A 22,851-nucleotide genomic window follows, 5' to 3' on the forward strand; every position below is an offset into this window, starting at 1 on the left:
AGTAAAGCTGTGAGACGACAAGAAAGAGGCACACTTGTGTTATTGTGTATAGAAGGCCAGAGCTGAGAGAGTTTGGTTTCTTGAGGATGATATACTCCAGTGCAGGTACTCTTGGCAGGTACTCTTGTGCACATGCTGTAGTATAATGTTCCAGTGGATCTGTACATCCATCTACACTGCAAATAGCACAGGGGTGATATTTTAAAAAAAAGAAGAAGAAATTAAACCACCCTGTTGGAGAGCTTTACAATGCTCAGCTGCTCCCGAGGAGTGCTTGGTGTAGCTACATCAGGCAAAACATCCCTCCCATCTAGTCACTGGCACACAGCACAGCAATCCATTTATGTGAGCACCTGGCTGATCAGTTTGCCTGTGACAGATCTTGGCACCTCTCCTCTGGCTGTAAAGCTTTACTGACTTGTGTGGTTTTTCCCCCACAAACTCCTATCTGGCATGGGAGGACTTGGAACAGAGCAGCCCTGGCTCTGGCAACAACAGGAAGGTACATTTTAGATAACCCTTTAGGGTGCAAGCTTTGCAGCCATTTAAGGGCTTTTCTGTGGGGTTAGGGAGGAAGGGCTGTCCATCATCCAAAGTCCACTGCTGTGGGAAGAGTGCCTGTGACTGCAAAGGTCTTTGGCAGAGGCCACGAGCATCTGAAGGCTGCTCTGAGAAGTGGATATGGGCTCACAGTTCCCCACAGGGCGCTGTGCAGAAGAGAACGCTCTTCCACCGGTCATCCCAGTGCATCATTCATTAAACATAACGCCCTACAGGAAAATCAGGGGTTTTGTGTTTTCCGTACCCCCTCCTGCATCAGCCCTGACGTCAGTAGTCTGGAACCATGGAAGTTAAATTAAGGCCAGTGCAGTCTAATAGGCAAGGGATAGCAAATGCTAAGGAGTCAAGGTAATGAGAAAATACCTGCCATCTGGAGCTGTCATAAGCATGAATTTACATCTCTCCCCACGAAATAAATAAATCACAGCCTGCAAAACATTACTCTCCCTGGATGCAAAGTCCCACTCCTGCCACTGCCACCAAAAATTTTGGCCTCCCCACTTTCTGTGTGATCGGTGGCTTCTGCCGAAAGCCCCAGAGTGCCATGCCTGGAGACACCGGGAATCGCTGCCTGTTGAGGTGCGATGGCTGGAGCGGGATCTGTTCTGCTGCATCCGCTCGCTCCAGTCCCCGCTCTGACGGAAAGATTTCCTCCTGGCTCTGACAGCACCGCAGCCACTTGGGGAAGCACATGACTTCCTTGGGAGACGGTGTTTCTTGTTTGTGTTGCAGGCCTCCAGCAGGCATGGCACCGAGGCAATATTTATATCAGTTTTTGTAACATCGTCACAGCAGCTGCAATTTTGGGAACTGAAGTGCTGGCTAGAAGTGGGAGAGACAGGCACAAAGCATAACACGCCACATAGAAACGTGTATGCAAGCGGGAAAAAAAGAAAAGAAAAGAAAAGAAAATTGGCAACCAGCCTCCTCCCCCAGAAAGCTCATTGTGCTCCCGGGTGCCAGGGGTGCTGCTTGCCCTCCAGATGGTTACCAAAAGGCCCATCTGTGTAAAAGTGAGTCAATGGCAATTGCAGCTCAGGATGCATGTGATGGGATCAAATCTCTCCCCTAAGGGTGTTTGCACTCCTGGGAGAGCAGGACAGGGGAAGGGGAGTCGTCCAGCCAGGTGGCATTCTGTGCTACAGGCCAAACAGTGTTCAGCAATTTTCTCATACCCTTCAGCTGTGAGAAAGCATAGTGCAACACTTTTGTGAAGGTAATCAGGCTGCCCCCAAAACTGCTGCAGGTCCATGCCGTGCCTTGGCAATCAGCCCTAGCAAGCTCCTTATCCCACCTACAATGCCGTGCTGGTGCAGCCGTGATGCTCCCAGGTGCCCAGCTCGGATCTCTGACCCACACTCTGCATGTGTCCTGACCTGTCTGGAACTATCTTGCTGTGGCTGGGAAATCCCAAGGGAGGTAGGACAGGGGTCCTGTCTTCCAGATGATTTACTTGCTGCTTCCCATTACAGATATGTGACCCAATTCTCTTCTTTTCTGCCCTCTGCCTTGATTTCAGTGGTGTTTAGCCAGTGGGGGTTTGAGGCTTCTCTGGTGCTCTGGGGCTGGAAGTCATAGCTGCCTGAAAGGCAGTAGAGTTGTTTTCACTGTGTCTCCTTGTTCCTTCATCTGCTCTGCAGCAGAGGCAAATGCATGCCCTTGGTGAGTGTCGTGTGGTAAGAGAAGCTCTCCACTGCCCATGCATGTTCCCAGTAGGTGATTTCTACCTTTGCTGCCAAACAGCAGCAGCTGACAGATCATAGGCCTGAATTCTTCCCTGTCTGTTGCTTTTTCTTCATGTAGCTCCATTGGTCTGTGGAGTTATGTCTGACAGGGGAGGTGTCACAAGCCTCCAGTTATCTTAGAGCTTGATGAAACTGAAGAAAGCTGACATGAAGCTAAAAAGCTCCCATAAGGTGCAGCCCCAGACCTGTCAGGTGATGCACATTTTATCATGGGCAAGAGCTGAAGGTCATTTGACTCAAATATAGCTGTGTGGTGCAAAACACCTTCATTGTCCTGGACAGCACAAAGTCTCTAGAAAAAGCTGGGTTGCCAATGAGCTCTCCGTGTTCATGTGTCCTGCAGTCCTCTGAAAGGACCAAGCAGGGGAACCATCACTGTGTCTGCCTGAGAGGATTCTTGAAAACTGCCACCTGAAGCTGCATCACAGGCTCCCTGAGGCAGAGACACCATCAAAGACTGGAGACATGGTAAGCATGGCTATGGTAAGCACTATGTGCCTCAGAAAATCCCCTCCAGTCTCCCATCTCATATGCTCTTGTGCCATAAGCACTCCTACTTTGTCTCAAAAAGAATTGAAACTTCAATGCCCAAGTTGTTTCCTTAGCACAAACATCCTGAAATGTTCCTGGTGACCAGAGCTGGGGTAAGAAAGGCAGGGAGGGGAAGGAGGAAGAAAAGACATCCCAGCTGTGATGACAAATGCTCCGAGGTGGTGTGGGGAGGGCTTGGCAATCTTTTTAGTATTGTCCTACTGCAACAGGAAGGAGGAGGATACAGAGAGGTTACTTAAAAGCCCCCAAATTTTCCCCTGCTTCTATTGCACTGCAGAAATTCTGCAAGGGAGAAGAAAAAAAGAAAAGACTATCTGAAAAGAAGGTATCCTTGATAACTTCATTTTAGAGCTAACTTCTATTAAATAAATGCTACATTTTAAATTGCTGTTTTCAGGGGCCTTGGGTAGAAGTTTTCTTCTCAGTCATTAATATTTTCTTAGAAGGGTTGCATGGCTTTTTCACTGCTACATACTTACACTGAAATAGATGTGAAAGCAGTTTTGAGTAGCTCAAAAAGAAGTCTCTGATCAGCCTACATCTAAGATTTCCCTTAAGGACATCAATGGGAGAGAAATAAGTGGATAAGTGCTTTTTTCTTTTCCTTTTTTCCCTTTTACCTCCCTCTCTGTTCCCCCTCTCCCTCTTTTTCTCAAAAGTGGATTGTCTGGGTGCAGGAGTTAGCCCTGTAGTTATTGGGTATTTGTGTGCACAGGGACAAAAATACAATTCTCCACTTATCATCCACAGACTGTTGTAGGCTGTAATATTTGGCTTGATTGCAGTATGACTTATAATGTCATTTTTATTAGGGAGAGGTAGTGTGTGATGCACTTTCTGAAAATATAATTTGCTATTTTGGATTCAATAATGCTTTTATGGAGGATGAGAGAATGAAAGATTTTCCAGTTCTTTTACCTGAAACTTCCTAATGTTTTTAGTGCCCTGCTTCTCCTAGGCAAATACTTCTGTGTTAGACTTCCCTCTCCTTCTCCCGCCCCCTCCTTCTTCTCTTATTCATGTGTTTTGATGAACACAAAATGCCTTCCAATCCTTAGAGAGCTGTACTTATCATTAGACTGATGTTTTCTGCCTCTCAGGTTTTATTTATGTAAGTCTAAAAATGTGTAGCTCACTGGTACCCCACATTGCTTTTTTGGCTTCTCCCATCTTGCACGTGCCATGCTAACTCATGTTTGTTTTTTTCCTTGCACTCTTTCTTTCATGCTATTACAACTTTTTTAGTACAGGATGTCTGAAACAACGAGCACCAATGAGAATAAACCTCCTTTGAACGGGAGAAGAGCCATCCCACCAAACTACTCCAACGATGAAGAAAATGAGGTTCCTGAGATGGAAGCTTTTGGATTGATACCTAGAGGATTTAATCCTAGAGGTACGGTGTACAATTAATCCATAAATATATTTTTACATCTTCCGTACTCTTAGCAGAGGTCTGTGAACTAAATCCAAACCACTTTTTCCTTACATCTTTGCAATTCTGAGTTTTCTTGCTGCTCACGTGAAAACTTACTGAAACCACCTATATGTATGGAAGTGTTAGCATGGGTTATGGGTAGGGAAAGTGAGGAGTAAAGAAGCTGAGTGACCAGTTATCAGCTTGAACTGTAGGACTGGTTAAAAAAAGGCAAGAATGAGTTTCTCCAGTTTGATCACAATCACAGAATCACTTTAAGGACCTACTGGCTTCAGGCATGGCTGTGGCAGCATTGGAGTGAAGTGTCAGAAGGAGTCTGTTCTCTTAATGGCCCGTCTCATTTATATGGCCTATATGCCTGTGAAACTGCTGCAAAATATTGTCTAGCAGGGAAAACTTTTGCTATGTATGTTCAGCTCACTCACAAAAAAATTACATGAGACTAAAAGGAATACTCATATGATTTTTTATTCTCCTGTAAAAAAAGCTTCCATAATTTGGCTGGGGAAACAAAACAATACTATGGTAGAGAATAGACAAATCAAAGTATGTTCTCAGTGTCAGCTCTTTGGAGTCAATCAGAAATAAAAAATATGCAAGATCTGGTTTAAAAGAAAACACGATTAACTTCTGAATGACTCATTAATGAAGTGATGTTAACTTTTTTGCCTATTTGAATTGGACAGCAGAACTTGTTGAATGTGGCTACTCAGGGTAGCTGGATGTAATACTGTTTAATGCTCATAGGAGACTTTTCATCCAGAGTTTAAGGAATGCTTAATAAATGTGGACAAGAATTAATTACTGAGTTTCACACATTGGGAAGCAGGCAAAGAGATTTTAAGTGACAAGTTGCAAAGCATTATTTCTGTAATCCTAATCATGTGCCTTAACCACACTCCCGTCCCCACACACCCCTCCCCACCCCCATTTTAATACAAACACATTTCTTTTAGAAGTATTTATTTTTAAAAAAATGCCTGAGCAAACCAACTGGCATGTTAAGACTGCAGAAATTTTGCTTGAACCCGTTCTGACAACCCTGTAGCTCTGGGGCAAGTGTGTGTGTTTAAATTGTCAAATGCAATGCAGTTCAGGTCCTGGCTAGACACTGTTTCAAACCCAACATGCTCACAGAAACTGGAGATGTATAACTGTGGAATACCTTAGAAGGAATGCAGCCTGTAGCTAAAGCCCACCAGTACCAAGAGAAAGTTCCTGTTGCTTTTTGATGTGCTTCACATCAGGCTCTGAATGAAGTTTGGTGCTTGTGGGCGGTAGCCTCCTGCTTTTCAGAAAGGCAGTGGAAGCTTAGGAATGTTTAGGGTCAAGTGAGTTGAGGCAGGAGCCCAACATGTCCTTAAGGTGATGCTATTGTTGAGAAGAACATCCCTTGTCCAAGCCAAGAGTTTGTGTGGCCACTGAGTAAACCTGATATAGGACTGGTATGGCTGAAAAATAAATCTGTGTGTAATAGCAAAACAGTTTTTGTACAGCTGAATCAGCTCTGCTGTGCAATTCCTTCCAATGCTTGTAGCAAAAATATACAAGGGGTGGCCTGAAGGGTCCCTGAAGGGACTGTAGCAGCATTCCTGTTTGGTGCACATCAGCAGTGATCTAAGCCTGTGGTACCAGCTGATACCACAGCTTACAAGTGTGGTCCCTGGACATACTGTTTGGGGTAGGATGCTTAAGTCAGACCACATTAAAGGTTTATTGCCCCATGGAGCTCGACCTGACATTCAGGAGCTGAGCTTGCCCCAGAGCACTCTCAGTGTTGTGCTTGGGGGATCCATGGGCAGAACAGGAGCAGCGTAGTGTGATGAGGCTTTAGAGCTGCGAGCACATCCTGGCAGAGAGCTGCTTGCGACACCTTCCCCTTCTCCTGCACACCCCTACATTTCTGGGCTGTCCAGATTTTTCTGTAGTGATTCCCAGATTTTGGTGCCATAACACACTGAAAAAAAGCATGTAAATACTTTTATCTCTGCTGTTACAACAGAGGTATTTTCAGCCTTTAGACACCTGATATAAACATCTAAACACCTGTGTCTTCACTTGTGTCAGATTGTAGTCAACACAGAGCCATCCAGTGAGTGGAGGTGAGGGCACAGGTTGTCCAGAGAGTCACTGGATGACAGTTCCATGGTGATCTGTACCCTTCTCTCAGTTCCACTGACTGCAGCAACCAGCCATCAACTGGCCATAATAAGAAGTTACATACCAGGCTCACATCATTTAGATGCCTAAATTTAACTGAATTCTGCCCTTGATCTGTGCAGTGTAGGAGTCTACAGCTGAGCTACTCACCCTCGTTTCCCTTGACAGCCAACAGAGAGAAACAGGCATTTTTAGGGTGTGATTCATTTGACCTATTTTAGCTACTACTCTCGGATGAGGTAAGACCCTGTGCTTGCCTGGCTCTCTGCTGACACCCACTTCTACAGGGCTGAATCACAGCCGGGGCGAGCACGGCGGCTGCCAGGGCGGGCTGCATCCCCAGCCCGGCCAGTGGGCTGCCTGCCGCCGGAGCCGCCTTGCCTGCCGGAGGAGATGCTCATCAGGGGCACGGAGCGCTTCTTCGGCAGGAAGCCTTTGTCCCCGGGAACATCCCTGTGCCGTGTCCTCCCCCCGGCTCGTCCCGGCCAGCTCATCTCACCACAGTGTGTCGTGGGTGGGCTCGGTGGGAGGACACAGCCCTGACATCCCACTCTCCTTGGCAGAGTCCGGTGGCTCGCCAGGCATTTGTGCTTCCCCTGCTAGCGAAGTGATGGGCACTTCCTTTGGAAATTCACGCTATTTTTTTGTAATAATTCAAAGCCCTTCCTCTCTGGTTTTCTGAGGAAACCTGATGTTTGAAGGCTATTCTTTTTATTTGAAAAACTGCCCAACCTTGTGCTGGTTTATTTCCCTGCAAGCTTACACAAGCCTTAAGAAGGCATCACACTGTTGCCTCTTGTGCAGCAAACCTGCTTGCACTGGACAAAAGACCAGGCTACAGGCAAAGCCTCGAGTGGACCTGACTTCAAAGGAGATCTCGATTGGCCACCTGTCACTCACAGATGAGCATCGCCTGGAGCTTCCCTTTGGATCACACTCTGGTGCTGGTCTTAGCACATCCCATTACCCTGCTTGTGTTTTGCTCTTCATAATTACCATTACTGTAATTAGCACAGGCTCAGCCATGGGTTATCTTCAACTAGCAAGCTAAACGTACATTTTAACACTGGGACCAAAAATGAAATGTGTTTTTTTGCAGATGTGTATGGCTATGTTCTGACAGGAGCTGTGTAAAGTCCTGTGATAAAATGAAGCAAAAGCTGAAATGAAAGCCCAGGGTGGCTTAGCTTTGCCGTTCCTTCAATGGGCTAACATGCAGAGGAAGGGTGAGGTCACTGTTGCCTTTTATTACAAAACAGGAGATGAAAATAAAACAAACCCTCAGCTCTGTTTTTATGCCTGCTTGGAATGAGGGAGAAGCTGAGCCAGATTTTTATTGACAGCTTCATTCTTCAAAGCAGAACCCCAAAATACACAGCTTTTACATGTAGTGCTTTCGGCCCAGATGGGTTTGAAAGATATAAGGGGAGAGATTCTCCCCTGTCCCTGCTTTACCCCTGTACATAAAATTCCTGCCTCATGTATTTCAATTGTGAGTTTTGTCAGCAATTTTGAGGGAGCATTGGTAAATTTTGCAAAGAGGGAGGTGAAGACATGCCCTACTTCATAGAGGGGCAATGAACATGTTTTCTGATCAGTGCTAAAGTCAGTGGGTTTTTACAGGAGTTACTCCAGAAGCCTGGTGAATTGAGCAGAGAATAACAATAATGTTGTCATGGGACTTTAAGCCTGACTCAGGATTGAAAAGAGTATTCTAGTCACCCCAAGACAGCAGGTTAGGGTTAGCAGAAGACAGATGGGTTTGGGTTCAATTATGCAGGGCTTTTCCATGAAAGGTTCCTTATCATGCTGTGTCTTCAGGCATATTCCTTTCCTTCTGTTTCTTAAAGAACACAGATAGGGATCTGAGGGATGATGCAAGCAGGAGTGGGACCTACTTGCATTGCCATTACTGCCCTGTCTCCCATTAGCTGTTGCCCAGAGCCTAGGCTGGAGCAGAAGGACCATCCTGACCATGCTTCCCATCCAGGGAAGGTGCTGCCTGCAGGGCTCTGCTGCTTGTCCAGAATTGACGAATCTAACAATTGTGCTGAGCTTCTGTGAAAGGGGCTACATTCAGCCCTCAGTGACTTGAATGTCCGACTCATTTACTGAGCACATCATTCTTGCCCACAATGTGCTTAGTAGAAGGCCAAATTAGCCACCATCACAAGTACACACAGCTCCACCAGCTGCTGTAAATGTGCAGCTCTTTTTCCCAGGCATGAGTTTGGCTCTGTCACTCTAAGTATAAAATGCAGGAATTAGCTTGTTTCTAACTGTCAGCACCTGGAAGACAAGCTGAGAGCTGCAAATCTAGCTTTACTCTCCTGTCTCTCTCCCGGTGGTGAGTAAGTAATGGTCCTGCTCCTCCTAGCAGAAGTTTCATGATTATGTGCCAAAGCATGCAGGTGAAAGAACAATGTCCAGTTCATTTTCATGTGGTTTCTTATAGTGTGAGAAGACTCTCACTGTGCAGATTCATGGTGTGGTACAGTCATGTAGCTTATGGTGACTGCAAGTGCCTATGGCTATCCCCAGTGCCACCCCACACAGGTCATTTGCTGAACAAACTACTTCTAGTTTGCTATAACCCTTTAGGCAGCCTGAATTTGAAGAGAGAAAGCTTTGCCTCTGCATGTTATAGATACCTACTGCTGCTTGCCTGTAACTCTATGCTGTAATTATATGCTGTAATGTTATATTTAGTTTTCATAAGGAGACACTAATAGCAGTGGAGGTGTACTGAGAAGCTGAGACAAGACATACAGTACACCCAAACCTTATCTAATACAGGCAATCCAGGCTCTCAGCTGAATGCAAGATCATTAACTGCCTCTCAGGCTCTTCAGCTCTCAGAACTGGTAGCATTTTGCAAACAACATTGTCACAAAACCCCTGTGAATTTGCATTTTACAAATAGGGGGCTGCAGGAAGGGAGACACGCCCCAGCCATCAAAGTCTCACTGATTGCTCTGGTAAACTTGTGACAGCAACGCCCAGATTTGTGGAAAGCCAATGCCAATGGAAAGATGGGTCCAGACTCTCCTTGGGGTCATTCAGCTTCCAACACCTAGCAAACTGATCTTTCTGTGGTTGCTCTCACCATGCACTTGAAGCCTTTTAGCCTCTGTGAAATGAAAATGGCCGGTGGACAGAGAAGTGTCTTCTCAGCCAGGAGCATGTAAGCCCCAGACAGATCCAGCACGTTCCTGTTGCATGGTATTCCTTCCCTGGAGATGAGAGGACAGGGCCTCTAATGGTGTTGGCACCAATACTGACATTTCAGCACACTGACACCTTCCCCCTCCGTTTGTTTACGTGTCTCTGCAGATTACCTGCGTGTTGTGGATATTTATATGTTCAAGGAGCCTCAAGAGATCAACAAGCAGGAACACCACACTGACAAGTACTACAACCCCAGGCTGATAGTACGTCGGGGACAGGCTTTCCAAATCCAGATTGACTTCAACCGACCCTACAAGCCAGAAACAGACCAGTTTTGGCTGGAGCTTTTGATGGGTAAGTGCCTGGCAAAGGCTGTGTATTATCAGCAAAGCAATGGTCTCTCATAAACAGGAAAACAGCAGAACTTAATAGTTGGTTTTTTTCCTGTTATGATTGATAAACCACAAAAACAGGCTTAGCCATAGGCAATGAAGTGTTTTTCTAAATAGGATTTGAATCCTTTCTTGAGAAAATCAGCAGAATTTTATGTGAGAAAAGAAGGAGCAAATCTGGGGGTTTCTGTTTCATAAGAAGCTGTACTTTTTTGAGCTTTCGGAGTTATATCTGGTTAATGCTGTATGGCAATGCTGAAAGGTAGGTGGAACAGGAAACCTATTTGTTAGTGTTTAGGAGATGTAGGAAGGAGGAGTCTGTTTTTTGAGGTAGGAGAGGTGACTGTATGAACTGAGATAGCAAAATATTGATTGCATAAAGAGGGGAAGTTACACCAGATGGAAGAATCTTGCAACCTTTCAGCCTGCATTTACAAACAACTTAGTAACAAGAGATAAAGTTCAGCAACTGTAATTTTGGACCAGAAACAGAATCATAGAATCATAGAATCACTAAGGTTGTAAAAGACCTCTAAGATCATTGAGTCTGCATGTCAGCCTAGCACTGCCATGTTTACTCCCAAACTTTGTACCCAAGTAGGGGTGGTGATTCCACCACTTCCCTGGCAGCCTGTTCCAGTGCATGGCTATCCTTTCAGTGAAGAGATTTTTCCCAATATTTAATCTAAATGTCCCCTGGCACAATTTGAGACTATTTCCTCCTGTTCTATTGCTTGTCACCAGGGAGAAGAGACCAACCCACTCCTTACTACAGCCATCTTTCAGGCAGTTGTAGAGAGTGATGAGGTCTCCCCTGAGCATCCTTTTCTCCAGGCTAAACACCCCCAGCTCCCTCAGCCATTCCTCACAGAACTTGTGAACTTCCCCAGCTCTGTTGCTCTTCTCTGGACACTCTCAATGTCTTTGCTGTAGTGAGTGGTCCAGAACAGGACACGGGATTTGAGGTGTGGCTTCACCAGTGCTGAGAGTCTTACTCAGGACGATGTCAGAGACTTTCTTGATTTATTGCTGAAAGAGAAGGAGAGCTTTTTTCCTCTCACTGAGAAGTCTTCATCAGAGACCCAGGTCCTAAGGTAGCTGTTGATTCACTGAAGGTACAGGACTACAGAAGGGCATAAACTTACTAGAGAAGGAGAGAAGCAAAAGGGTTTCCTGCCATGCTCCAAAGATGGCACCACCAAATTCTGGTCCCTCCCTATAACACAACTCTGGGAAACACCCAGCTTCATCTAGATTGATTTGGGAGTTTCTGTGTTAAGACATCAATATTTCCCTTATAAAGTCTTTAAAGAAGGTTATAATTGATGTTTTAATTTACTTTCCTGTGAGATGCAGATCTGAAATTTGTAACACTGAGTCTTTTCCATCGTTGAATTATGATGATGTGGCCATTTATTAGATTTGTTGCCTTCTAAAGCTAGAGGGGCGTTTATCTCTTAAACATATGTGCAGTGAAAATGTTACTGTCTGCACATTTTTTTTTCATGGGTCTCTTCTTTCTAATTTAAATTAGGGTTGGGAGGCATGTTATGACAGTCCAGTGAATGATTGGCTGAACAGCCACAAGTGCCTTTAAAAATTTAATATGCATAAATATCATTAGTTCTTTTGGGATTTAATTAAATTCAAGATTGTTCCCTTAATCTTTATATGTTTAAAACAAACAGCTGTATCAAGAAGATGTGGAAAATGGAACATTTGTTTTTTATTGCACTCCGTGCAGTTTGCATTTGTTTTAATCAGATATTCTATATTGGAAGAAGAAAATTAACACTTCTTTTGACATTGCATAATCCACTTAAGAGAACACATTTCACTTATTTTTCTATTGCTCTTTCCTAACACATCCATCTGTGTTTTGTACCTTGGATAAAAATACTCTCATCTTCAGCCATGGTATGAATGGGGTTAATATAGCCTGAGTCAGGGGAGTCTCTGCAATAAACACAACTCTGAATGATTCCTTTGGAGCTAGCCCTGGGTGTGTGTTGGAATTCCCCTCCCTCATCTTCACTGTTGATGTCCTTCCAGTGAAATGGGATGGGTGTCCATGTGTGGTGGCTGACAATTGGCTGCAGATACAAGATAGTTTTTAATGCTGTTGCCCTCCCCTGGTTTTTCTTTACTTCTGTGAGCACCACTGCCCTCTTGTTGCAAAGACTTTAGCTCACAGAGATTCAGCTGGGAGGTGTTCCAGTTCCCACTGGTCAACACTCAGCACTCTGCAAATGTTTCTCTTTGTGAACGTGTGGTGAAAATGCAGTATATTTGTTCTCAGAGGCTAGCAATGGGAAGCAAAACAAAAACAGTCCATTGCAGAGAAGGAAAATTCAGAAATTATATGTTTGACTCTTGCTACTTCTCCTTTTAGTATCAGTTCCACTGTTTAATGCTGAGAAGAGAAAGGAAATTTCTCTTACTTAGAAAAGACTGCTGAATGTCTCAGTGCTGTACTCTCAAACCTTTTGTCACAGGGAGATGTTACCATTTTCATCCAGTTTTTTCCAGTTTGACTTCCTGAAGAGCTCACCTCTCATACTGCCTGAACAGCAGAACCCAGTCCAAAAGCTCTTGCCAAGGCTGCCTGTGGGCAAGGGAGAGAGGCAGGCACCTCCAAGCAGAATTTAACCCTGTTGTCTTAAAGTGGAATGAACTCTCTTCTGGATTTTTTTTTGTTCCTCTATTGACTGTCTCTCATAGACCAGACTCTGACTTTAAGAAGACCGAAGGCAGGGAAGGTGATTCCTGTCCTTTGGTACTGTCAGGCAGAAGCTATCCCTAGGGAGTGGCTCAGACAACAGCCCTGCAGCAGAGGCAGCTTGAGCTTAGAGAAACTTTTTGCACTGAAAGGAGTATACCTCCTAAGAATGTGCTGAGTTTGGGAGATTAAAGTGATGGACACACAAAATATTGGCAGGCTGTTGTAAGATGACCTTTCCAAGGAGCACTCTGTGTGCCTGAGCAGTAGATTTCAAGTGGTGAAGCAGAACTGTTGAATAGAATATCCTAGGTTGGAGGGGCCTCTGGAGGTCTCATCTCTAGCCCTTGGTCAAAGCAGGTCCAGCTTCTCCAGCATCTCTGGGTCTTTCCCCACAAGCAGGTTTTGAGTATCTCCAAGAGTGTGGATGTTTCCCCAAACAGTGTGGACCAGGATGTCCTGAACTGCAGATTATTTCAAGTGGTTCAAGGTTCTATTCTCATAAGGTACAAAGTTACTCTGTAGGGATGGCTGGTCTTGGCTCGCAAGGAATTCAGTTCGAGCTGGGAAAACTTTTGCAGGGCTATGCCTGCAGTGGGGGTTGTTTATACAACAGTGCCTATGAAGTTTTTCAGAAGTTATTAGTTCCCAGCTCTGAGAAAGTTCCCAAAGTTGACATTAATCCATCACAGAATTTTTATCCATTAAAGACTAATTTTGATCCTGAAAAATGTGACAATTGTAATGGATTGATCCTGCAGTGTGCACAGAACTTTCTATATCCGTTATTCCCTAAAATTTACTTTCCTTTCTCTTTTCTTTTTCACTCCTCTTTTTTCTTCTTTTGCATCATTAAAAAGATGATTAATGAAGCAAGTAAAGCAAGTAGAGACTGCTTAATCCTTCTAATTGATAATGAATCAAGGGTACCTGGGACAAATACTTCTTCTCTCATGTGAAACCAGATCTGAAACACTCAGAATACAACCTTTAATTACAATCCTTTTTAATCCAGTCCGTTTAAATTCCATTTTCAGAAAATTCATGAGTCAAATTGTATAAAAAATGTATATATGCATGTAAATAGATATATATTTTTGTGTGTATGTATATATATAATTTATATGTAAATATAGAAATAATTCACCCCAATATCTTGAAAGTCACTTTTACAGACATTCTTCTGTGATAGTTCTTTATGACTGAAGTCGTTCTTGCTTTAACAGACTGTTTTCTGTAGAGTCATCCCTGATGAAATTGACTGAAATGCTAACATGTGAATTAGTATAATTTAGTTTTGCACATAATCCTTCATTAAATTAGGACCATAGTTGCCTGCCAAAGTATGGAACACAATGAATGTGCCAAAAAATCCACATGGAAAAATATCCACTTATAAAGAGTAATTAGATGTAATTCCAGTTCTTGTGCTGGACCTCAGCCCTGGAGCAGTGCCTATGGTTTAAGAGCTGCTCTGTCACCACATATTTCCTTCATTTCTGCCTACTTCCTGGCTTTTACAAGAGGAAAGGTGAGCATTACCACTTCGATGATACTTGTTGCATTGGTTTGGGGTTGTGATGAAAAAGCCACAAGAAAAGTGCAGATGCTGTGCTTACATCTAGCTTCCCACAGTGGGATTAATTCCAGTTTGTCTGGAGCCTCAGTGAACCCAGAGGAGCCAATGGACTCCACTCATCTTAATCTGTCCTGACTCCTGCCTTTGTGGTGATGGGAATATTTTGTTTTTCTCTTCGTTTTCCACAGTGCAAGGCTTAGCCTGGCCAAGCGTAGCTCCCACACCTGGGACAGTCAGTTTGGTGTGAATGCTGCAAAGTTTCCACTAGCACTGCTGCACTGGCAGAGATTTCTCTGAAAAGCAGATGTATGATGAGATGGGCTTATACAACCTTCAGTCTTGCTTTCAGTAGTAGTTTCCAGTATGTGGCTGTAAATCCTTGAGGGGTTGATGAGTTTATATGGTGCATCCTGACTCTAATGATGTATTTCCCCACATCCTCATAAATTGCTGTCTATTTGTGTTTTCCTTAAATGGCTTCATAAATCCATTTCTATTGGTCTAGCCCTAAATGTTATTATGAATGTTTTATTCATTGACGCACTTCTGGAATGACCATAAATTCCAGTCCCCCAGGCTACTATCACCTTTCCACACATGTGCACGTGTGGACACCCACACACCTGTCCATATGCCCTCCTCAGGCTTCTATAAATCACTGGCTCCTGGCCTGAAATCACAGGAGAGACTCACTGCTCATTTTTCCACAGTTTTAGCCAGTTCCAGAGGGGTAGTTATAAACACATCAAAGAAGCTAAGAACATAAAGATGTTAGAGCTGATCCTGTAGGGCTTATTTAGATGACACCAAATTCCCACTTATAGTCAGAGGGATATCTGAGTTCAGCTAAATAACCAGAGGTCCAGTTCAGGATACACACAGCAGAATCAATGGAGCTCTTCATACTGTCTTACAGTGTCCATGGCCTTTCCCTGTTTTCACAGCAGAGTTGGGCCAGGAATGATCCCAGGATTACTGAGGTTTTGATGATTTTGTCAGGCAGTAATTCTGCCTTAGTGAGAAGTATTGCTACCTCTGCTGTCACCTGTGTTCCTCAGCAGCTCTGGGGCAGGGCAGGTTGTAGCCAACAGAAGTGCTGGAATGTGAGATGTCCCCCAGCACTAGGGATGAGATGTTGAGCTGAGTTCTGACTCTGGTTAAAAGTTGCTCTTTGGAAAACTTTAGATCTTCATGTTTTAGGAGATTTCTTGGCACTATAAAGAGAGCTAACCAGTCTAGAGGACACACTGTGTTGGTAGGTAACTCTAATAAACTGTGAGTTTATTAGATCCTTTTTTCAAAAAGAAGTACAAAAAGTTGAGCAGAGATACAGAAACACCTGATGGTCTAAGCTTGGAGTCTCATTTTGTGACAGAAAAAATAATTTATTAGCAGCGGAACATATTTTCTAGAGATTGACTCCCAGCAGACGAGAGACCTATTTGCCAGCTCTTAGCAAAAAACAAACCTCTCCACTTTCTGAACAAAGGCATTGGGGTATTTTTTTCCTCCCCTCTGGAATTCCCAGCTGGGCCCCAGAGGAGCAGAGACAGTGGAGTCCCTTGAGGTGGTCTATGAATGCAGTATTTCATGCAAAGCAATCTTTATTAAGCTGATTTTTGCACTGCTGCAGCAGCATCAAGTGGCACATAAAATCTGGCTGTATTTTTTAGTTGTTTTACTAGCTAAGGTGTGTGGCTCTGATGTGTGTTTTACAATTGTAAAGTACTAGAAACATTCACTTCTGGGACAGAGTGGCCAGATGTTAAGGATTTATAACTGGAGCCCATGAGCAAAACTGCTTTCAAGGTATTTGCATTTACTACATTTCCAAGTTTGTATGTAGCACTTCTGAATTTGAGGGTGGGAGAAACCCATATGAGATGTTAGAGATTTAGATACTACTGCTTTTAACAAAAAATTATTTCTTCTTCTTGCTTCTTTTGATTGTTTGGAATTTTATTGGAGCACCTCTCCTGTTTCCTTCTAATTTGTTTTACCCTGTGTTTTGTGTCGTAAATCCCATATGCTAACACACATCTCTAAGGCTGCTTGCTATCAAAAGGCTTATCTCTGCTACAACTCTGTATTGGTGACTTCCAGCTCAAACTCATTTATCAACATATCACAATTATAATACTTCTATGGATGGTGTTGAAATAGATTTTTTACCCTTTAAATGAAAGAGTGTATCTAGATAAAACAAATGAACTTATAGGAAAATTGTTAAATACTGTGTATAATATATATTCCAAAAGGAGACAGATCACTTGACTCCTTGAATAGCAAATCTTCCAAGGAGTGTTCCTAAAAAGACAAAGACTACCAAGATACATCTTTGTTCACCTCCTTCTCTTCTGAGTTATCCCACTTTGATGAGGAAGGAAATGTCCTGTGAAGCTCACTACATCTCTAATCTCTGTGCTACCAAACCTTCCCTCCTTGCTGCTGGAAATAAAGCTCGGCTGTGTAGGACCTATCCAAGAGCACCTGCTGGTCCCTCCAGTGTCTGTGCCAACGGCATGGCACTAATTCAGCCGTGGCGTTTACGAGCTGTTTAATGCACACACACACAGAGCAGTGTGCATGTCCATTGGGGATCAAGGGGAAAACTAAACTACATGTAGTCAGGAGCTTCCAGGGCCAAGATAGAGAAGGAGGAGAACAGTCCAAGCAAGCCCTGGCTCCTGTTAGTCACCTGTAAAGAGCAGCAGCAGAATTGGATAACTGGAGGAGGACTGCTCGTGTTTTGACAGCTGAACTCACTGTACCTATCTCTCACCCTCTCTCTGTTGCTGTAAATCTCTCTCTGCTGTGGCAGTTTTACCCAGAATTTAACACAGCTTGCCTCTGTGCCTGATGAGCCCAGAGTTGACATGCTAGGCAGGAAAGGCATATGTTGAAAATAACTCACTTTGAATGCATGTGTGTGTGGCCACAGTTCTGTGGTTTAGATGGTTCATTATTTGGTGGTACATATAGATTTTGTCAAGCTTGAACCAATGCTGCAGTTTTCTCTTTGCCCCTGTAAAGTGTCTGTGTGATAGGGGACATCCCATGCGTGCCCTCATCCACACATGCTGTAGGCATGGTGCCTTTTGCCATGTAGATCTTTTATTCATGTTTTTTAAATTTATTTTATGAGTTCTTTTAATAGCAACAGCAGATACTTTGCTCCTCTTTTCCTGGATGCCTGGAAACCTCAAGAAGCGTAGAGTTGAGCTGAGCTGCAACTGAAGTGAGAAGGAGCAGTTTGGTTAGCTACAGAAACCAGGGTGGAATAAGAAAGGATAAAAAAGAAGTATCAAAGGATTGCAGACCTGTGCACTGTGTATCAGAGGAAATAATTTGTTTGTGCCATTAAACATTCTGTACAAGGGAGGTTTCTATAAAAAGTAATGTCTTCTGGCAGTGTTGTGGCTCAGGACCTAGCACTGATATGCAGGGGTTGGAGGCCTGAGAAAGGGGGTCATGTCTTAGAAAGTGAGTTCTCTCCTGTCCTCTCCTGCTTCAAAGGCAGGACAGTCAGCAGCTTCTATTCAGTACATGATGTCTTTGAAGGAGCCTATAAAAAAAATCATCCAGTGCAGGAATCTCCAGACTTTCTGAGTTCACAAGCTGGATTTTCTCATTACCACATGCTGTTAGAGTGAGCAGAAAGGGACATCCCAACAGCATGATGTCACACAACGATTTTGTCTGCCACAGAGCAATTGGCTGTGAAATGTCCTCATATAAGGGCCAGAGCCTCCTACACCCAAAGCAAACGTGAGCATTGGGGAGTGAGGCAACCACAAAGAGCTGGCTGTGGAGCATGGTTTAGGCTGCCAACTCCTGGAGCAAATCAGAGCCGGAGAGATCCTGAGCCAACTAATGCTACTGGCATAATGTCAGCACCCTCCTGTCAGCATAAAAAGGGTTTATCTTGTCGACATGTCCCAGTCCTGACATGCACTCAAACTGCCTCCTGCCTCTCCATGGGTTGGGTTAATACCAGAGACCCTTCAGAGAGTGTTCTGCCAGGCATTCACAGGCTTTTGGTCTTTGCATAGTATTGAATCTTCTTCCTTAAAGACTCAGCCAGAGAATGAAATCACCACTGCATGTTACCCCTTCTGAGAAACAGCCAATATTGCAGATATCCCAACTATGAGCCAAAGCTGGATCTACTTTTCCACTGCAGCCAGAAATGTGTGCTCAAGATGTAGATAAAGGTCAAAAGGCCAAGCCATCCTGATAGGACTTCCCTACAAAGTTGATAAACATAGTACTGAGCCTATGCAAGAATTATTTGGCCAGCAACCTTAGTGTGCAATGCCAAAGTTACTCAGCTTTATAACACTCTAGTATCAAGATAACAGATGTGTGTATATGAGACTAGTGTGGCTGATGCTGTCAGATGTCTAGATGTGCATTTACAATTCAGCTCCATAAGCTCCTGACAGAAGTAACAATTCCCTTACTCTTTCATTTACACCCCTTATTCTTCTATTTGCGTTTTGTTTTGTTTACTTTTTGGTTTGGTTTTGTTTGGTTCTGTTTCAGAAGATTAGGGAACCTGTCCCCTCTTCAAAGAAAACATTGGAAACTGCTCACTGTGCTCTTGAAGGCTCTGCCCATCTTCCCAAACTTCCTTGTGGTTTCAGGATTTATGTAACCATTAGCAAGCACCAAATCAAGATTGTCTGTCAGGAGCAAACAACATACTCTTGTATTTACTATTTATAATATCTGCACAGTATCCTGACTTCTAGGATTTCCATCCCTGGCAAATCTGCCATGTCTGCAGGGATGTAGAGCATCCCTGGTGCCCCAGAGCACCTTCTCCTCATGGGTGAGCAAGCGAATGCAGTGACCTCTTACTCTGTGGGACCAGCTGTGTGGGGCTCTGGGCTGAAAGAACCTTGCATACTCCTCAACAGCAACTACAGCTGCTCCCTTGTCTAGAAAAAGGTATATTATGGTGTCTTGTGGCTTTGCTTGTTTGGAAGGGAAAATGGGGTTTTGAGTTTTCAGAAAAAGTGAGAATATCAGAGGCTTGGTACTTTGCCAAGGTGCCAGTGTCAGTGGTCCCATAAGGATGTCTTGAAAAGTTTTCATCGCTTCTTTGAGATCCTATCTGGTCCTTGTAGGCAGATTTTCTGGGAAGTGATTTTGCAATCTCCCCACATACACGTGGCATACACAGACATGGTGGTGCAAAGTCACTGCCAGAGCGCAGCTTCTGTCCCCAGTAGGCTCCTACACCAGCATGCAGCTTCCAGCAAAGACAAGGATGTCAGTTCCTAACCATGTTAAAATAGTAATCTCTTCCCCCTCCCACCTTTCTGAAGGAGGTACGGGAGGTATTTTTAAAAGTAGAACTTGTTAACGGTTTTCAGGGATATCAGTTCAACTACTTGGTTTGGTTTGCTTTGCTGCTTTGTTTGCATGGACTGCTTTTTTTAGAAAAAGATTATGGCAAAACTAGAAGCAAAATATCAACCGTAGAGGCAAGCTGGGTCATACACAGTTGCACTACAAAGAATAAGAATGTGTTCAGCTCACAGATCTGTTACCTCTATAGGCTCTTCTCTCTACACTGGCTTTCTTTTGATGGTTTATATTTGAAGTGTCCAATGCTCTATCTCCTAGTGTTTCCTATTGATTTTGCTCTCTTATTCTAGTCCTTTTTTCTTCTGTAGGTCTTTTCCTTCCATTGTGTTCCTCACTGATCTGAATGAGCTTCATGGGTTACAGCATGCCTGGCCTGCAGGGCAAAGTGGGCTATTTATGTGCACTGAATATCTGCAAAATGGAAATTCATGTGCTCAGAATAATCTCTTGGATGAAGCACAGTAGCCCCAGATTTCTCAGAAACACAAATGTCATGGCAGCTTGCAAGTTTCAGATTTAAAGCTGGAGTTGTCCTTTCCCAAAATGTAGCAATGTTCAGATCTGTGATTATCTCTACATCGGTAGTATAAAAATAAGCAAGCAAGAAAATGGGTTTAATTTTGAAGTTCTTAAATAGTAGGAATGAAAAATATAGAAGTCTGTCCCTCCGTCTGCCATCATTGCTTTTCATTACCCTATTTTTGAATGAGACTCACTTTCAGCCTAAAATATGAAATGAAAAGTAGATTTGAGAATGAGATAAGGAACTCATCCTTCTCAGAAGTGTCTCTTCTGTCTATACTTCTGGTTGGCTTCCAGATTTATTTTGGCTCTACCTCAGTCTCAAGGGGCGGAGCCTCACACAACTTTGAATCCTGGCACTGTACATGTTTACATGTAGCCTATCTGTCTAGCTGTTTTTAGAGTTGGCAGAGTAAAATAAGCTTCTCTGGAGTGTGATTTGTCTTACTGTGAGGCAGACTCTCACGTGCAGTACTTTGGAGGCATTTCATACTTTGGGACCCATTTCTGTCAGAGATTCAGCGATTCAGCCCCAATGTGGTGGTTTATATTCTGGGCATCCAGAACTGGTTCCACTACGTCCCTGAGGAGTGGATGCTCGGCAGGAACCAGGCACTGGTATCTACAGGTGGACTCATTTGTGCTTCCTCCATCTCTGTGGACTTCATGAAAGAGCGCTTGGTCTCTGCTTGGCAGTGCAGTAGTGCAGAGAAGAAGAGGGTTCTGCTCTGCTAAAGAGCCTCAAAGCTGATGTCTGTGTCCCAGAGGGCACTTGTGTGCTAGTGACCAGGGTAGTGGGTACATCTGAACTGGGGAAGGGGCTCTCACCTAAACTCCTAAACTTACCAACAGTCTAGCTGATGTTGTTGACATCAAGGCAAGGAACAAGCTGGAGTGCAGCTTGCTGCACTACGATAAACAATGGTGAGCAAGAAAAAAACTGGACAGCCCCTTCTCATGCTGGCAGGACTATCTGTGCTCCCATCTGTGCTCCAGTGAGACTGGAGCTTGCTGGAGAAAGGTGGGTGGGGATATGGGCACAGGCTGCCTGCAGGAAGCTGTTGCAGGTATTTGTGTGGCTGTGCTGTCAAATTGCCAGGCCCTGTGAGGGACAATGAGAGAGTAGGTTATTTTTGCCCACTAAAACCTGCCACTTCCATTGAAAATAAGACAAAAGGACAGAGGACTTCTAGAAAATTAAAAAATTGTCAGAACAAGTGAACCTCTTCACTTCTCTTTCCAGGTCGCTACCCACAGCAAAATAAAGGCACCTACATCCCAATCCTAGTAGGCAATGTGCTAAAACCTGGTCAGTGGGGAGCAAAGATTATCCACAGGGAAAACAACTCCATTCGGCTGTCCATCATGTCCTCTGCCACCTGCATCATTGGGAAGTTTCGCCTGTATGTTGCTGTCTTGACTCCCTATGGCATCCTTCGGACACGCAGGAATTCGGCGACTGACACTTACATCTTGTTCAATCCCTGGTGCCAGTGTAAGTACCTGGTCAAAAGCTTACACTTTCTGCTGCTGGCCTCATCAGGTTTCAGGTGGGTTGGTCCAGGAGGTTGGAGACATGTCAGTTTGGGTCTGGAAAATTTACAGTAACTGCTAAAAGTCAAGTCTTTCAGGGTGGGGAATAGCACTGTGTGAGCAGGGCTCCATGCTGGAAACCAATGCCTTTGTTTCATCTAAACTCTGCAGTTTTATGAGGCCAAGCCTGTGTTTACCAGTTCAGGCTCCATTTCTCATAGTAAACATACCCCAAGGTTTTACTCTGACTTGAATAGGCAACACTGAGAGTCTCCAGTACCTGTGTACGCTTTAAACAAGTCAATATGGGCCTGCTTTTTGCAGGATTTGGTGGGGGGCAGGATGTGGCAGCCTCATGTAGTCTGTTGACTTACATCACTAATTGCCACACTTGGGACTGAACATCTGCAGTCAAAATGTTGCAGGAGTTCAATAGGAGCTGCTGTTCCTGCACAGGCTGAGTGGAGTCAGCTTGCTGTGGCATCACTGGTGGTGCCTTCCTGCTGCTACATGACATTTGCCCTTATAACTTCCCGTTTAGTGGTGACTAATTAGCAATGGTGCCCTCTCTGAGGAACAAAACATTTTGCAAATGAGCCCTTTTTTATAATATGGTGGGTTGAAGAAAAATTTATTTTTTTAAATCTTCCTTGGAAGAAATCAAGCTTTACACTGTCAGGGTTGTATTTTACCCACTGAACTCTGTGTCTGATTTTCAGGAGAGGGCAAGAAGGACCAGAGAGGTTTGACTCAGCCTTCTGACAGACTGTAGCACTGTCTCAGCTTCTGACACTTGCAAGGCTCCAAGTCACATGTATTGCAGTATATTTAGGTCACCAACTAACTTCAGTATTCTTCTGCTACCCTTCCTTCATCTTTCTGGTTTTTTACCACAATATTTGCATCAAATAATCCTCTACCAAACAAGGGCCCTCCTACCAAGTGACAAGTAAGTTTAGCATTATTAGTGGAGCCCATTATTCAGCTGCTCTACTGTCAGTACATGGAATGATTTGTGCTGGATTCATTACTTGCCCCTAGTCCGAGGGAATATAAGCAATGATTAGCTTATGCATTATTTAAGAAGATATAGATTAATGCTGAAT

General features: G+C 44.0%; 1 protein-coding gene across 3 annotated transcripts in view; it reads left to right on the forward strand.

Moving 5' to 3' along the window:
• The first annotated feature begins 2,755 nt into the window (after positions 1–2,755).
• Positions 2,756–22,851, forward strand: part of F13A1 (coagulation factor XIII A chain) — a 59,315-nt gene continuing 39,219 nt past the window's right edge. Inside the window, exons 1-4 of one of the 3 annotated variants that reach the window (XM_014885847.2) lie at positions 2,756–2,774; positions 4,104–4,254; positions 9,790–9,978; positions 21,456–21,707. In XM_014885847.2, coding sequence (XP_014741333.2) covers positions 2,772–2,774; positions 4,104–4,254; positions 9,790–9,978; positions 21,456–21,707 — 595 coding nt within the window. In that variant the 5' untranslated portion in view covers positions 2,756–2,771. Of the gene's footprint in view, positions 2,775–3,086; positions 3,184–4,103; positions 4,255–9,789; positions 9,979–21,455; positions 21,708–22,851 lie in introns of those variants that run through there. The other 2 variants (XM_014885849.2, XM_014885848.2) reach the window with 2 other exon arrangements.

The sequence above is a fragment of the Sturnus vulgaris genome, chromosome 1 (assembly GCF_052056855.1).
Source record: "Sturnus vulgaris isolate bStuVul1 chromosome 1, bStuVul1.hap1, whole genome shotgun sequence".
Classification (NCBI taxonomy): domain Eukaryota; kingdom Metazoa; phylum Chordata; class Aves; order Passeriformes; family Sturnidae; genus Sturnus; species Sturnus vulgaris.